The sequence below is a fragment of the Protopterus annectens genome, chromosome 7.part0 (genome assembly GCF_019279795.1).
Source record: "Protopterus annectens isolate FY-2018-M chromosome 7.part0, PAN1.0, whole genome shotgun sequence".
Lineage (NCBI taxonomy): Eukaryota > Metazoa > Chordata > Ceratodontiformes > Protopteridae > Protopterus > Protopterus annectens.
The window spans coordinates 1,956,120,228-1,956,137,856 of NC_056739.1; the positions used below are offsets into that span (position 1 = coordinate 1,956,120,228).

Here is a 17,629-nt window from a genome sequence, read left to right on the forward strand (position 1 = left end):
CAACAGAGACATCCCGGAGCCGACAGGGCAGCCTCAGCTCGGAGCCCCCTCCGGATCTGAAGAAACCAAACAGCTCACAGCGAGCTTCGCATTACAGGATAAAGCAATTCTTGGATCAGATGCCGATGGGCCTGAAAGATTCAGATCCAAAAACTCCAAGACCAAGTGAGGGATTGGAGAAGGAATTGGAGGCGTAGTGGAAGGTCAGATTTCCTGACCCAGAGGGGTATGAGCCAACAGGGCACTTGACAAGCTCTGCACCAGCAGACCCTTTCTCACTACCCTCTCCATGCCTTTTTCAGTAAGGCTTCTGGAACAAGTGGAAACAAGTGATGGAGACTTCAGTCTCTCTAAAAAAGGGGAAGGGACCCTAGAGGGGACTGGGTCCACTAAAGGAGAATATCTGGTTCTTGGAATACAATGAATGTCAGTTGTTGAATCCTGTGCTTTCAGGATCAGATCTGAAGCACTTTGATTCAATTTAACTTTAGTCATTTTAGGTTTTGGATCCAAGAGTGCCTTTAATTTTGGATCTGAGTTTGAAGTCAGATAAAAGGACTTATCTTCTTTTGTTAAAGACTGGAGGGAGTTGACAGGGCTGAAAAAGGTCTTTTCTTAGATTTTTCCAAAGATGAACTTCTGGAGAGAGTAGCACCAGATAATGTCTCATTAAAGGAAGAGGGAAGTAACCCCTTGAGAATCAATTTGTTTTTACATTCAACCAGAGCTCTAGGGTTGAAAGAATGACATATCGCACAGTTTTCCTGCAGGTGGAGTGGACCCAAACAATATACACAAAGTGTGTGTGGGTATCAGAAAAAGGAATTTTGTCTCCACATCTCACATTTTTTTTATCCCAGCCAGGCTTTTATTATTATCCGCCACAATAAATAAAATTTAGGTAACACACAGTTTACCACAAGAAACAATTTTAAACAGAAAAAGTTTTTTTTTTTTTTTTTGTTAAAGGGATAGCGGAAAGAAATGACCATCAACAATGGTATTAGAGAAGTATAGAAATGTAGAGGAAAGTGTACTACCGATAGTATACAGAGAAGTACAACTGTATGATAAAATGGGAAAGGGAGCCTAACGATATATGAAAACAAAGATTGAGAATGATTTAGAAAAATACATATTTATAAAAACAGAAATGAAAAAATATTATTTTTCAGAAAAATAACACTTATCTGCTCGAGAGAAGCTGGCACCATGTTCTTTTGCTTTCAAGTAGAAAATGAAATCTGAGGTAATTGGGGTTGGTGCATTATGGGTAAGGGAGCAGCTCGAAAGTTTTCTGGTTGCCATGAGCCTTTGCAATGGATCAGATCCAAAAGCATAAATTGAGGATAGAATGAAAATTGACATCAGATTTGTCTACTTCTGACACATTTCACTTGTGGACTTTATCCAAAAACACATCCCTACTCAACATCCATTAGCTGGGATCTGTTTGTGTTCTGCTCAATAGATTTGCCAATGTGTTCAGACATGGAATGTATAGAAATCAGAGGGTCAAGACCTGTCTCCATGGGTAGCTTTTATGGATGCAATGTTAGTGTGTGTATAAGGCAAGTATGTCATCCCTTGCTTACTATGATATACCACAATCACTATCATCTTGAAAGTGATGATAGTTGGAACCACTAAAATCATTTCTTTTATGCGTTCATTAAGATGTTCTGGTTTTACATGATTTGGTCCATGCTGCATCTTCAGTTATGCATGGTTTCTAGCCATTAACCCTGTAAGCAGCTTATCCTCAGGATGCAGCAACTACATCCTGCTCTCATTTAAAAGGATGCTTGGCATCCTGGACACTGGGGATGCATAATTCAAGCATCTTTCGCTCTCTCTCCTGGCTCTAGTCTTCTAACCCATCTTTTTTCTTGACTGGCCAAGGAGGTATTTATGGAAAGTTAACATGCGAGCCTAGCTGCTGACAACCCTAAAAGTCAGGGTAGCTGAGGTGTATGTCTTTTTTGTTTCCCAAACTGGTCGAGTAATCTGTTCTCACGGTCGACAACCCTAAAAGTCAGCGTAGCTGAGGTGTATGTCTTTTTTGTTTCCCAAACTGGTCAAGTAATCTGTTCTCACGGTCACTGCGAATGGGATTCCTGGATCCAGCCACATCTGACCTCTTGCTGGAATCAATGGACACCACTGCTGGAACAAGAACTTGAGTTCTTGTACAAGTACTGAGGGAGTTGTGGATTCCATGAAACCAGTCAGGCTTTATTCAGGTGGTTGTGCATCAGGCTTCAGAAAGGAACTGCAAAACTGGAGAAATGCCCAGATGTTTTGGTTCTTGTGCCTATGAGAACTCCCTTGCTTCCCATTTGAAGGTCGTCTTCATCCCAAGAAGAGTTTATCTGTATGAGACATCTTCAGGTGGACAGGATGCCCTCAGTGTCAAGACTGCAGACATGAAAGTGACGACACATGACTGATGGAAGCCAGTTCTTCCAAAACTGGGTTTGAGGTATCCGAGCCATTTGTGGAAGCAACCTTCCATCTTCTACCAAGGGATAATCCAAGAAATCCTGAGCCAACCTGAAGAGATCTTGTGATGAAGCCTAAATTGGGAGGGGGACAAGGCTAGGAGCTGACTGATGCGCATCTACGCTTAGGGTCCTTGGGCCTGTGTTTGGAAGGACGGTCTACCTTTGAGGCCTCTGGTAAATGGATGCTCAAACACCTCTATCTAGTCTCCTTCAACATCCTCCAGTACAGTGTGGGGATTCTGTCATTTTCTGCACTATTAAAGTGGGTTTCAGATACTGAAGCCAGCGCAGAGGTCCAAAAACTGTTTGACAGGAGGGTTTAGCACATGAGGATATGCTGGCAGCCAATGGCACTGTTGTCTCCCCTCCGAGAGGTCAAGCCAAAGGTCTTTTCAGAACAAGACACAGGATAAAGGCACTACCAAAAGTACCTCACTGACACAGATGTCTTCATGCCTGAGGTGGGCTTCCTGACACCAACATAGTGTTAGCTACCTTGATTGTCTTCTCCTTTAGGTGCTTCTCCGAAGACCTGTTTTCCTTCAGAGGAAAGTCTGAGGAAGAGCCAGTAGACAACATGGCAAACAGGGACAGAATGTGCATCCTCTTTAACAATAAGTGTTCATGTAAAGATTTTGCCATGTGATTAACTGCCCTTAGGTTAAACAAAGCAGAACATAACAACTGGGCACATCATGCTCTAGACCCAGGCAAAAGACACAGACTGTGAAAATCTCCCATGCAATATTTATTTTTTGCAAACAAAATAATTCATGAACTTAGCACAAGATATCTACAATTATCACTGGTAATAAACAGCAGAAATAACAATAGCAAGAAAGGATAATGATTTTTGCCTAAACTGAGTACTTATCAGAAAATTTGGGAAACAGACTGATGATACAACTAGAGACTCCACCTGCTCATATAAACCGCAGCAAGAATGATCTGAAGATGGAGCAAATTAACATCTTTGTATGTCACAAATGTCGTGATTTCCATGTGGGTTGGGGTCTACCAGGACTGGCGTGAAGGTTGAAAAGCTCTGAACATCAGGCCAGCCACTGGGCTTCAGCAGGCAAAAATCCAAGGAGTCAGTACTCACCACTCGCAAGGGGAATTATAGACCTACCATGTCTTACAATTATCATCTATCAAGTGACAGAATACATTACAAGGAGCTCAAAAGTTACAATGGTAGATGACAATCCCTTCATCTTAACCAATTTGGCTATTTGAAGAAACAGATTCTGTCTACTGAACCTTGCACATTTTTTCGACAGGGTGAATCAAGCAATGAATATTTACTTATCACTGCACATAGCCTACCTTGATCTAGCAAAAACCTTTGACATTACACCACAATCTGGAATCATAAACAAGGTCTCCTGATTAAATGTGATGCACCTGTGTATGCTGCTGGACCACAAACTGACTCAAAGAAAGAACCTGTATGGTGAAGACCAGTGGCACAGCTTCCTCCAAAAGGCATATCACAAGTGGAGTACCAAGGGGCTCTGTGCTGGGTTCACTCCATTTTGGACTACATTTCTCAGACTTCAAAAATGTTTTTCAAGGGTCCCTAGTTGTCTAAGTTTACTTATAACTGCAAACTTGGTATTGACATCAACATGCCAACGGATTCCCAGATTCTGCAGAAAGATCTTAACCACATTAAGTTCTGGTGTTAAGACCACACTGTAAAGCTAAATGCAATAAATGCAGCACGGTACTCTCTGGCAAGAACACTTTTGCACTTATACACACTAACACCTCCCCCTTCAAGTTGACATCACTATCACAAGACCTAGGTACCTTCATAGATAAGATATCATGTGACCACCATGTATCAAGCACTGTTAGGGCAGCCTTCTACTTAGTAAAACAAATCGCTAAACATATCCTCCATATCCAAGGAAACAATTTCTCTCTCTCTACTTCCTGATTACACACACAAAAGAATACACGGTCACCTCAGGCATATACCTATCCACGCATATTGCACAACTTGACAGCCTCCTACAATTCCTAACAAAATCTTGCATATTCCTGTAAGTTATTCTGAAAGACAGGCAGCCGTATCACGATTCTCCCTCTTATACACTCTTGTATGGTGACCTCTCCTTTGCTTTCAGGGCTATAAATTACCATATCTTGTAAAAATCAGTAATACTACAAACACTCACAGGATCATAATCTATACTGTAACATTAACAGAATCTGTCAATGTCACAGATCTTTCCCTCAGAGGACCACATACCTATGAAAGAGGCTTCCACTTCATATCAAGAAAAGGAGCTTTCATATCTTTATGTGGATGTGGATCCTTAAAATGACCCCAGAGATGTCTTCTCTGGCCCTTACAGAGAGAAGAAATGAATAATGGGCCTACAGTGGCCAGGCTCCTAAAGATCTACTGTATCAATTTCCTAGCAAGAACCTATAAACATATGAAGGGAGGTTCTTTGTTCAAAATGCTCCATCCTTGACTACTTATTGTAAAAGGATTACTGATTTGTAAGACACATTCTGTTATGCTCCGGAATAAAAGAAGCGCTCCATCCTTGAATGTTTATGGTAAAATGGTCACTCTTTTATTTGACAGTTTCTGTTATACCCTTGTACTGGGGAGTAAAAAGCTTTATGAATGATAGCACAGATATCCCTTTTTACTCTGTTTTTTTTTTTAATATTTCTAAGAAGGGGACAGAAACTTAACTCTCTTTGTTAATGAGAACATTTAGCTACTGTCTCTTCCTAAAGATAACAGAATGCTCACTACATATTTAAATACCACAACACTTGTTGGGGCCCTTACCATGGTATCACCAGTATTACATACACATTTAACACGTTTCTCAACCTTAAAGTAGCCTGAGTTAGTATAAATACCATCTTTCATTTCAAGCTGTCATTTGTCTGCTACTGAAAAGCAGTCTAAACTGGGTGGCATACTACCTTTTACAGCTACATCGAAGATTTCACTAAGCACATCATCAGACAGCCTGAAGATTTCAAAACAGTCCAACACCCTACCCCGCCTTGTCATCTGAGAGAGTTTGGTGTGTCAAAGCTTAAATTAACCCCCTTGCTGCATTTAAAGAAACCACAGCTAGAGTCCCTACAGGAGTTTTGTAAAGTCAGTTGCAATTTTCTTGGACTCTGTAAAACCTGCCTTTCTTTTCTAGAGAAGGCAACTGGTAACTGGGTCTGAAATACATGCTCTCAAATGCATCTTCTTAAAACCTACAACAGAAAGGTAACTGTTAAGGGCCTTGTTTCATCTACTCCCAAGAATTCTAAATGTTCCTTTTGGGTACCAGGATCTCCTTTATTCCCCATTTAAAAAGCTCACTCATTAATATCAAGATGTCAGACAGAGATCCTGATAAAATGGTCTCCTCATCACCCACAGAATACCAGACAGGAGAGGAGAAATGGACTTGAAGACCGGCTCCTACTCTTCTAATGCAGTTTAACAACAGAAAAGACTCTTAGGTAAGAGAGAAGAATGTATGCCAAACTGCTATGAAGTCTTTGGCAAACTCCTTGTAGGAAAATATTACCCAAGACAGACTTTGGTAGGGCTACTCTGATGTCTATTCCTGTGGCAAAAGAAAAGGTGGACCTGTAGGGTTACTCTTTTATATCAACATTAAAGCGCATTACAAGCCTGTGGCTCTTTTGGGGTTTCTTCAATCAAAATTATTAGGATATCCTATGATGAAAGCCACAAAACTAATGCAATCTGAATTTGATCTTTAACACCTGGAGAGGAGAGCATCAAACTATCCCTGGACAGGTGGGGAATCAATTACAGGAGGTGGTGGACCCAGGGTAGAGCTGGGCTGTGCTTCCTAAAGCCCTCGGGCATCTGCATGACCAAAAGGTTAACCAAGAGATTCAGGCTACCTAACAGAAGGTTCTTTCTTTTCCATTTTAGGCTGTTCCATTTTAATACTTTTAAAACTAAGTTCTAAAGCCAGTAATTGATGGTCCTTGCTGAGAAGGCAAATAGACACCCCTGGTTCCACAACCGACAGCTTCTTGTGTTCCTTGTAAATGGTTGTATGGTTTCCAACTGTTTAAGCTTTTATACAGTTCTGTTTCTACTACTATTTTTTTTTTACTTCTCTGTCCTAAGGCAGCAGTTTCAATTTTCTCCCACTGGGAGAAGGAAAACTCTTCTTGTCCTAGCACCAACAACTACCAGTGCTCCAAAACGGTCTGAAGCTTGCAGGCATGATAGAGAAAGGTGCATGCAGGAAGAATTTTAACAGTTTTCTCCCATACAGAAAAACACTGCAAAGGCCAGTCTTTAGGCAGTATTAGTTTTCTGTAGGAACCCCTTTTCTGGGGATATTGTGGACCTCAGGGGAAAAATAAGTGGGTACTTATTTTTTGGGAAGTCACCTGGAAGATACAGAATGACTTATTCGCTTGTGGATGGAAAGAACTAGATGGCAAATGTTGCTCTTCCTTTTCAGCAGAACAGCATACCTATCACTGACATTCTAGTACACTGCCATCTATAAATGCTGTGGTTGTAATCTTTAAATACACTCTTACAGAGGAATGTACTTTTAAGACAGTATCTGCAATAGGAAATCTAAAATATTCACAAACATTTAAATTAATCCTCCTTTACAGCTGGAGTATCTTAATATGACAGGACCCAAAACTGTAATCAGTTTTACTCTACTGCACATAATACCTTCTTAACTCTGGTAAACAGACAGTGGTTAAGTGTCCATATATGCACAGCACAGAATACAACTGCAATTTTCCACAAAGCACAAAACTGCAGTCAAACTCTTTTATATCACAGTGCTGAAAAAAAATACACATACCTTTAACAGAATACACAAGCAGCACATTAGAGATTCTGTTGCCATAAATGTCAAAACACATTGAGCTACCACTGTACTATTAAAATGTTTATGCTGATCCATTCAATGACACATGGAAGATATCTGAATTTCAGTCACAAAGTGACAGTGACTCTGCGGCTAGTTCAAAAAATATATGCAGACATAAAAAAACACAGATAGCTAGGGTGGAATACCAGGTGGTATGGCATCCCAGAACACTCAGACTTACCTCTTCTCCATCTTTTACATTATCTTTCTTGTCCTGGTCTTTCTTGATTAGTTTCAATAAGTAATCGGCCCTAGACTGTAACTGCTTGACCTGGGGTTTCTTATCTGGATCACTGAGAAGAATCTGAAATAAATTATCAATTCAACAAGTTATCATTTTGCCTCTTATTTGGGGACTGGTGTTTCCGGCACACTGTCATAATTTTCAGTTTACCATCACAACATGATCTCAGTGCGTCTGTCAGGTAGAACAATAACAGTGAACAAGAACTAGGGAAGAAGTGTATTGAACAATGAATGCCAATATCCAAGATGCACAGCCAGTTTCAGTTCAACAACAGCTTTAAGAAATTAACTTATACACCTGTAATTATGACATTAAAGTTTTCCTCACAAAATTTGCAAGCTCTGATGCCAGAACTGCACTGTCAATATACATACAGGAAGTGAAAAAATGCAAACCCTGATGCAGTATGACTGTAATATATATATATATATATATATATATATATATATACACATATATATATATATATATATATATATACATATATATATATATATATATATATATACATACATATATATATATATATATATATACATACATATATATACATATATATATGCTTCTTTCCATCAACATCCTCTCAATGATAATGTCTAAAGTTATTTTTTATTTATTTTATTTATTTTACATTTGTTGACTGGGATGGTCCGACTGGATACATATCCATTTTCAGCGGAGTTCCGGGGAGAAAAGCTCCAGACACATAACAATTTACAAATTTTAGGTAGATAGCATTAAGTAACAGTGAATACAGAAAGAAATTCACGTTATAGAAGCAATGCAGGTCAACCCTCAATCTCCTCAGTTCCTTCCTAAGTTGAAGCACTAACCAAGAAAGGAGGGGAACCCCAAGAATGATTTGAAAAACATAAGGGCAGAGAAAGAAAATGTACAAAAATTTAACATAAGGGGATGTTCCTGTTCTGACTGATATGCTCTTGAGGATAATACAAATAATGTAACTCATCTTCTCTGGCCTTCACTGATCAATGTAAAGACAGCACAATATGTACCTAGCTGCTTATTCAAACAGATGCTTAAAACAAGCATTACAAATATAATGATGAAAACCGACCCTACCTTCAGAAAGGGTGTCCATATCAAAATGTCTTGACAAATATGAATGGTTAAAAAAATAGGAGCTGCTTGCAAAAACAGAGTAACCACAAAATAAAAAATAGTGAGCATTTTTATTCTTAATCCAAGAAGAGCAACTGCATTAGTCTGACTCATGACAGTAACCCAAGAAATAGGAAAAACATTAACATATAAGAACAACCAAGGAAAACCTCCAGATTTTCCTACAGAGATTTTCTCACATAAAATCAAAATGCAAATGCATGCTCAAAAAGCAGTCACAGTCGTCAGTGACTAGGCTAAAAACTAAGCTAAACCTTGTCTACTAAAAGGAAACATGAAAAGATCTGTAAAAATGGCACACAGTAAGAAAGGAATACAGATAATGGGACAATAAATAGAACATGTGTAAGGGTGTGGTATGGAGCTGTGGCCTAAATGGAAGGGAAACCATCTCTAAAGTCATTAAAAATGGAAGATAAAAGGATTGGCCTGATTTAAAAATTGATAATTATGCCTTTCACTGAAGGAAAACTTTCAGAAAAAAAACAAAGGACATTCATATGAAGGAACCTTCTACGTCAAAGAAACAAATACCAACCTGGCAGCCATTTCTCCAGGCAAGCCTAGTAAGTGGCATTACAGATACTGAAAGTTAGCATTACGGTGCACTGTAGGGAGGGCTAAAAGCCAGGGAGAGTTTCAAGTCTCGAGCTAACTCAGATCTGTAGTCAAAAAGTCCTGAAGGTCTGAAGATGCTGAATGAAACATGCTGCACCAGCTCAACCATCTTCCTAAACTCATGCATCCTCCTCAGAAAGTACCTGGTTGACAGGGTACACACAGAGCCATCGTCTTCCCCCATGTCTCTACTAACTTGAAGAAAGCTGAGAAACTGATGGACCAATGGTGCAGGGGGTAAAATCTGAGCTGTCTAGGAAATGCAAAATTCTTTCTCCTTAACCTGAGGATAGGTGAATAAAGTAGGCAAATCAACAGACTGGTTTAGAGACATTTCATTGACAACTTCAGGCATAAATGAAGGGTTGACCCTGAGGGACACCCTGTCCTTGTGAAAGATGAGACAAGAAGGGGAAGTTGTAAGGGCTTTTAAATCAAACTCTTTTGCTGAAGTAAGGTCTACCAGCAAGACGGTCTTCCAGGTACAACATTTCAGAGAAGAGGAGGAGACAGGCTCAAAATGAGGGAGAATCAACTTTTTCAAAACATTACTTAGGTCCCAAGGGGAACAAACAGATTTCCATGTTAGCCTGATGTGGAGGATGCCTTTTTATGCCGAAAGAGGTGGATCCCAAAGGTAAGAAGGCAGAGATGACTGAGAAGTACGCTTTAATGGAAAATATGCCAATCCTGAATTGAGCAACTCACACAGATAGGACAAAATAGTAGGAATACCAAGATGACAAGGGCCCTGTTTTTCCCTTCAGCACCAAACAAAATCAGTGACTTTTTTTTGTATAGCAGGGTTTTAGCCTCCTGTAATAACTGTAGCACATTCTCAGAGAACAGATGCATAAACTGTATCAAAGTCCTATCATCCAAACTGCTAAGATTAGGGTTTACAGGTCTAAGTGAATGAGACAGACCTTCTTTTGTGTGAGCAAATCCATCCTGTGGGGTAAGCTTGTGGTGACTGCCCTTAGCCAAGTGAAAAAGAAGGGAGTAACCAATGCTGTCTGGGCCAAATGGAGGTTATCAACAGTATCACTGGGTTGGCCTTCATTTTGAGCAAGATCTTACTAATTAGAGAAAAAAGAAGAAAACGTGTAACAGCATTTCTCTTTCCAAGAGACAGACATAGCATCTGTTCTTTAACCATGGCCATGGAGCTCAAGGGCAAAACAATCTAACCTGCTTGTTGAGAGTGAAGGCAAAGAAATCTATACAGGGAGTTCCCCAATAATAGATAATCTGCAGCAGCACCTCTCTGACATCCATTTGTGAGGGTCTGCCTTGAACCTGTTGAGGCACCCCATCACTAAAGTCATCTCTCAGGAAACATACACTGCCTGAAAGAAAAGGTTGTTGTTGGACAGCTATCTCCTAGGCTGTTATGGCAAGCCTGCAGAGATACAATTTTGTTCCTGCATTTGTTGATGCACCACATTTCAGCAGTATTGTTTGAGAGGATTCGGAGAGGTCTTGGAGACCAAAGTTGATGCAAATACTTAAGAGTTAGGATCAGAGCTTTCTTTTTTACACTGTTCTGCCATGACCATACATTTTGGACTTTTAGGTTCAGACAACACACTCACAATGCCAGATCTGAAGTAAAAGTGGGAACTTCTTGGCAAGAAAATGGCACCAGAAAGGGCCTCCTAGATTTCGCGATATATGTCTGCTCCATTAAAGTAATTCCTTCATGATGGGCAAAAGAGGAATTGGGAAGTTCAGGGGGTGCCAGTCTTGTGTCCAAGTGGACTTCAGGTATCACTGAATATTCCTCATGTAGAGCCTGGCAAAAGAAATCATTTCAAAAGTTGAAACCATGTAAATCAGAGCTCTTGGTATCTCTCTTGCTGAGGTCAATGCCAAGGACAGGACAGACTGAAATAAGAGATAAGCAACTTCATCTTACCCTGAGGAAGAAATGGCATCATGGAGACTGTTTTCAGATTGCAGCCTAAGAAAACCAGATCCTGAGATGGTAGGAGGACAGACTTTCAAGTTAAGAGTGAAACCCAGGCAAAAAAAAAGGACGACGTTGAGCATGAGATCTTATAGATGCTTGTCTCTTGAAGAGGCCTGGTGACCATCTAGGGAGGGGATACATAGGTATAACCATGGAGCCTTTAGTATGCTACGACGCAGCAAGGCATTTGGTAAATAATCCATGGATTATGGACAGAAATAAAAATGAAATGCAGCACTGAAAAAAAATTGTAAATTATATGCTCTAAATGAACAGGAATATGAAGACAGGCATCCTAGAAGTACAGGGTAATCAAGAAAGCTTCTTGATAGAAGAATTTTCAGAAACAAGATTTTCAATTTTGTTACCATTAAGATGATGAGGAGGACGGGACTCCAGAATGGACTTCCATGTACTCTCCTTTCTCGGGACCAGAAAAAGCATTGAATAAAACCACTTTTTTTGCTGATGGAGGACAAGTTCTATTATTCCTTGATGAATCCAGTATTGCAAAAATGGGTAAAAAGCAGGTGATCTTGGCTTGGGGGCACCTGTGATATATCAGAATACGTAGGAGGAACAACTCTTGGTAGATGATGGGGTGCAAGTCTTTCATGTCAATATATACATAAAGGATGCCATGTAGAGCATGTGGGGTCTTGGTAGCAATGTGAGTGCAGTCACTGGGCCCTGGAACATTTACAATATGGGCTGTGTTATTGAATGTCCTCATAGTGGTGGTTGTCTTCTCTGCTGTTTGTGGAAACAAAATATTTTCTTCCACATGCTCAGCATTATCTCAAGGAATGCAATGCCTGCAAATCTCCAAATATGTCCCTGTCAGACTCTAAAAAGAGAATAAAAAACGAACTTAGTGTAATAGTTTAATCACAAGAACAAAGGCTCAAAAATAGGCGCAGATTTTAATTATTGCTCTTATAAAATTTTAAAGTTTCTTAAATAATAGGATTTGTGTTGGCATGCATTTTCTGAAGTGCAAAGTGATGAAGGGTTTTTAACCTGAAAGCTTTGTTCTTGTGATTAAATTATTATGCTACTCAGTTTGTTTTTTATTCCGTTACATTTTTTTCTTCGAGCTGTGTTTTACTTAAATCCATGATAGATTTATTTGTTAGACTCTAAAAAGACACCATAGCAAAATTGGGCCAAATGTTGCACAACCTGGCACAGTTTCCACTTGGAGTGGCTGTCTACCCGCTCCCCCTATTCCACTGTGAGGGCAGCACATGTCTAATACCTCCAGTATGGGTGTCTCTTCTCATCACACTGTAATGGTCATTAGAGAATGGACGACCTGTAGATCTCACCCAGACTGGAGAATTAATGTTATCCAACAGGGTTAATCTACAGGTAATGCCACTGAAAAAGAAGTCTGCCACTTCACGGCAGCATATCCAGCTGCAATACAGCTCAGACTGGAAAAAAAAATAATGTCCATTATTTGACACTCACTAAGCAGCACTTTTGCTGTTTAGCAAGTGTAAAACAAATAAATGAAACAGAAAAAAACTGCATGCCTGTTTCTACCTGCGTGTGTGAGTGAATGCATGCACGAAAGCAAAAATGACTGTGTGTGTATGTGTGAGTGAGTGAGAGAGAGTGTGAAGAGTGAGAGCTATCAAGCGGTCCCTGGCAGCAGCAGCAGTAAAGAGGTTTGCTTACCTCTCAACCTTTCAGCTGAAGAAATCTGAATAAAGCCTAAAATAAAGGGGGAACAAAGGCTCAAAAATAGGCACAGATTTTAATTACGGCTCTTATAAAATTATAAAGTTTCTTAAATAATAGGATTTGTGGTGGCATGCATTTTCTGAAGTGCAAAGTGTGTGCGTGAGAGAGAGAGAGACTGATCGACCACTGGCAGCAGCAGTAAAGAGGTCTGTATACCACTCGGCCTCTTAGTTCAACAAATGTGGATAAAACCTAAATAAAGGGGGAACAACGGCTCAAAAACAGAAACACATTTTAATTATTACTCTTAAAAAAATACAAAGTTGCTTAAATAACAGGATTTTTATTACCATAACGAATGTCTGAAAGTCAAATCTATTTCATTACTTAGTGACTTCAATCCCAATGACTGGCAGCAAACCACACATTTTACGAGTAATGGACCAAAAAAATAAAGTAAATATATCAAGATATTTTTTTAAATGTTATATTATGGATGTAAAACACTTCTTCCAACACCATTTATATATACTACAGCAACTATGAAACATTAGGTGGAAGAACTGCTTTACATCAAAAATAAAAAATACAGTAATAAAAATCAAGTTTACACAGATATTTTTATACCCCAAGTAAACTCTAGAGAATTTTTCCTTGGATAGACTGCAAATGTTGAAGGTGTGATGGGGTAGAAAGAGGTAATTGGAGACCTATTTTCTGGAAGTGTAATGAGTTGGCAGCCTTTAAAGATTCCCTGCAGACTACTCTATTAGAGATACTGGGTGAGCAAATTGGTGTACTTAGGGAAATGATTTTTCTGAGTTATAATACAGAATCGGAATTGCCTAGACATAGTAAGGCCTTGCTGAGTCTAATTATGGTTGCTGCCAAAAAAAAGCAATTACTAGAAAATGGAATTCAAAGCCTAAACCAGTTTTACTAGAAGCAGTGAATGCAGTAACAGAGATAAAACAAATGGAAATTTGGAATTGGGATCTTTAGAAAGGGGTAGGAACAAATTACATAGGAAAAATGGGAACTGCGGGAACAATGCATACAGGGGAGGAATGTGGCTTAAAAGAAGGCTGGATTTAAATAAGCTATGTAATGTTTGACTGACAATGATAGGGTAGATTATAAGTGATGTATAATATTTGCAACTAAAATTATGTCAATATGGTTTGTGATGTATAATGCTTGAAACTAAGATTATATCAATATTTTTTTCATTTATATAAATTTATGATTGCTTATATCGTAAGTGATACTTTAATAAAGATGTTTCTTGTTTAAAAAAAAATAACAATAACAAGTAAAACAACAATTTTAAAAACAGCCCATTCTCTAAATGCAATAATGTCCTCCAGGGCTTCAGAACACACCTGGATGGGCATTATTTCCACAATAATACACACACTGTTGGTATTACTGCTCACATAATGTCCCGATTGTGAAGGTAATGGGATGTCAACTGAGGTCAATGATATATAACACTACAGCCTCTGAAGGCAAACACTAACAGATGCTGCCCTGCTAATGCTGACACTACTAGCATTTTAATGGAAATGAAGCTTGTACACCAGAAAATCCTGGCATTCAAAACAAATGACTGTCAAGGTCCACTGCAGTAATTTCATACATTTCTTAATTACTCTGCAAACATGATGGCTCTCATTACCACATGTTATGCTTCCATGTCATTATGCAGTTATGTGTGACATATATCACGCTAATCCTCTTGTAGAATGGCTGTACTAAAGGCAGATTTGAATCACCTCATCCATGCATGTCACCACTCACAGCTCTGTCATGCAATGCTATATGTTGTTTGTATCTGAATCTACCAACTTTGCCCTAAAGTCTGAAACCAGTAATAAGATATCAAATAACAACTACTAAAAAACAGAGGAAAACTGTGAATGCAATGTTAACACAATGAACTGATTGCCAGCCACAGACTACAGAGAATGTGCTTGCAGAAAATGTTACTGCAATTAAAATAAGCAAAAAATATAGGAATGCTAAATAAGGATATACACATACAGACGCACACACCTACAGACTTAACTACTGCCACAGTAATTTAAAAACTCAAGTCCCATGGGACCAGATATGACAGCCATTAGCTCCTTACATGGCATTAAGGAAAATCCAACCAAACCCTTAACAATCCGAATCCCATTAAGCAGACCGTACAGTTGTGTACACTTACCAAAAATGTAGATGTTCGAATTTATTCACTGTTGCAGTTATCACACTTGGGTTATCCTGCCAGCGGTAGCCCTCAGTCAGCCTGAATACCAGAGGCTTTGTATTTCTGCGTCGGTTGCTGTCACTCCAGGACTGACGCCAGGTCGTCAGTGGTATAAAAACAGGCAGCCGACGCCATTACATCAGTTGTTCTTGCCCCAAATGTCAGGAGCCGCTAGGTTATGGTGGAATAACACGACCAGTAGAAAGTAAATACCAATAGCCCTGTAAAGAGTGATGAATAGAGAGGGAGAGACAAGGAGGCTGGAGGGAGGGAAACCAGGACTGCAACAGTGAATACATTTGAACATCTACATTTATGGTAAGTGTACACAACTGTACTATGTCCTTCATGTTTCACTGTTGCAGTCATCACACTTGGGTTGATTCCCAAAGCTGAAGAACGGGTGCAGGCAGTCAAGAAGAGTTGGGGCTGGCTAGTATGCCTTGCAGGACTGTGGTTGCAAAGCCTGCCCTGGATTTGGAAAAGATAGGCAGGTGGTAATACTTGGTGAAGGTATGAACAGAAACACATGTTGCAGCTTCCAGGATGTCCCTGGTAGGGACCCCTCTGAGAAAGGCTGCAGAGGTTGAAGTTGTCCTAGTGGAATGTGTTCTGACCCCCGCCTGTGGGGGTGGTTTCCCATGGTGTTTGTAACAGAAATGCATACACTGTGCTATCCATTTGGAAATGGTTTGTTTTGATATAGTCTTGCCCTCTGCCCCTGGTGCAAAGCTGACTAGTAACTGATCAGATTTCCTAAAGGGCTTGGTCCTATCCAGGTAGAATCTGAGCTGTCTGTGCACATCTAAAGAGTGCAGGATCCTTTCTCCCTAATTTTGAGGTTTAGGGAAAAGGGTGGGCAAATGAATAGATTGGTTGAGAGCCACACTGGACACCATTTTAGGCATGAAAGTTGGGTTAGTCCTGAGGGAGACCCTGTCAGCATGAAAAATGATGAAGGGTTCCACAGCCATACGTGCTTGTAGCTCAGACACACTTCTAGCTGAAGTGATGGCCAGAAGCAAGGCTGTTTTCCAAGAGAGGAATTTTAACTCTGCTGAAGCTGCAGGCTCAAAGGGGGGGGGGGGGATAGCATGAGCTTTTCCAACACAAAGTTAAGGTCCCAAGCAGGGGTAGGTGCTCTTCTTAGTGGCCTTAAGTTGTTAGCCCCTCTAAGGAACTGCTTGATGAGAGGGTGTGAAAAGAGAGGTGGCTCAGTGCTGTAATGTGCAGAGATGGCAGAGGCATGAATTTTAATGGAAGAGAAGGATAGGCCCCTGTGGAGTAGGTCTGCCAGGTAATCCAGGATGAGAGGTAAGAAGGGCTGTGCTGAGTCAGCTCATTTAGTCTGGATCTTGGAACACTACCTTTTCTACTTGTCAGCATAAGATTTTCTAGTGCTGGGTCATCTGGCGTCACGTATAATGTCCAGGACCTACTTGCTTAGGCTGGCCACTAGAGGAAAAGTCAAGGAATAAAGCCAGGCTGCCAGGTTCAGGGTCTGCAATTGTGGATGCAAGAACTCTCCCCTCCTGCTGAGTCAGGAGAGTTGGAATCTGAGGGAGGTGCCATGGAGGCAACAGTGGCAGACTGCAAAGTAGTGGGTACCAGTGCTGGCGCAGCCAGTCTAGGGCAATCAGGATTGCCTTTGGTCTTTCCTCCCTTATTTTGAGTAATACTCTTGTAAGAAGAGGTAAAGGGGGAAATGCATAGATTGAGAGGTTTACCCATTGGAAGGATAGGGTATCCACTTTCCAGGCCTTGCTGTGACATTCCCTGGTTCAGAATTTGCTGAGCTAGTGGTTGTTGGGGAAGGCAAATAGGTCCACCTTCAGGGTACCCCATTTCTGGGTCACAAGCCTGAAGGTGTTGTGGTTTAATTGCCACTTGCATGGGTCTAGGAGATTTCTGCTTAAGTTGTCTGCCAGAGAGTTTCGGTTGCCTGGTAGGAATTGTGCTAGCAAGTAAATATGCATGGCTGAGGCTGTGTTCCAAAGGGTCATGGTTAGCCTGCAGAGTGGGTTCCCCCCTGCTTGTTGATGTACCACATCACTGTGGTGTTGTCGGTTTTGATGAGTAGAGGCCCCGAAGAGAGTAGGGATCTGAAAGCTGTCAGAGCATGCTGAACAGCTAGCATCTCTTTTTGGTTGATGTGCAGATGAATTTGATTTGGGCTCCAGTGGCCCTGAATGCACCTGCCGTCCAGGTGTGCACCCCATGCATAGTCTGATGTGACTATGGTTAGGGTCTGGGTGGCGTGGGGTTGTGAAAAGGGAAGCCAAT

The 17,629-nt window shown here is 40.4% G+C and overlaps 1 protein-coding gene across 3 annotated transcripts in view; it reads right to left on the reverse strand.

Moving 5' to 3' along the window:
• Positions 1-17,629, reverse strand: part of CHD2 (chromodomain helicase DNA binding protein 2) — a 3,702,317-nt gene that overhangs the window by 467,479 nt on the left and 3,217,209 nt on the right. For all 3 annotated transcript variants that reach the window (XM_044078379.1, XM_044078380.1, XM_044078378.1), the window contains one exon: positions 7,605-7,727. In XM_044078379.1, the coding sequence (XP_043934314.1) occupies positions 7,605-7,727 (123 nt within the window). The remainder of the gene's footprint in view (positions 1-7,604; positions 7,728-17,629) is intronic.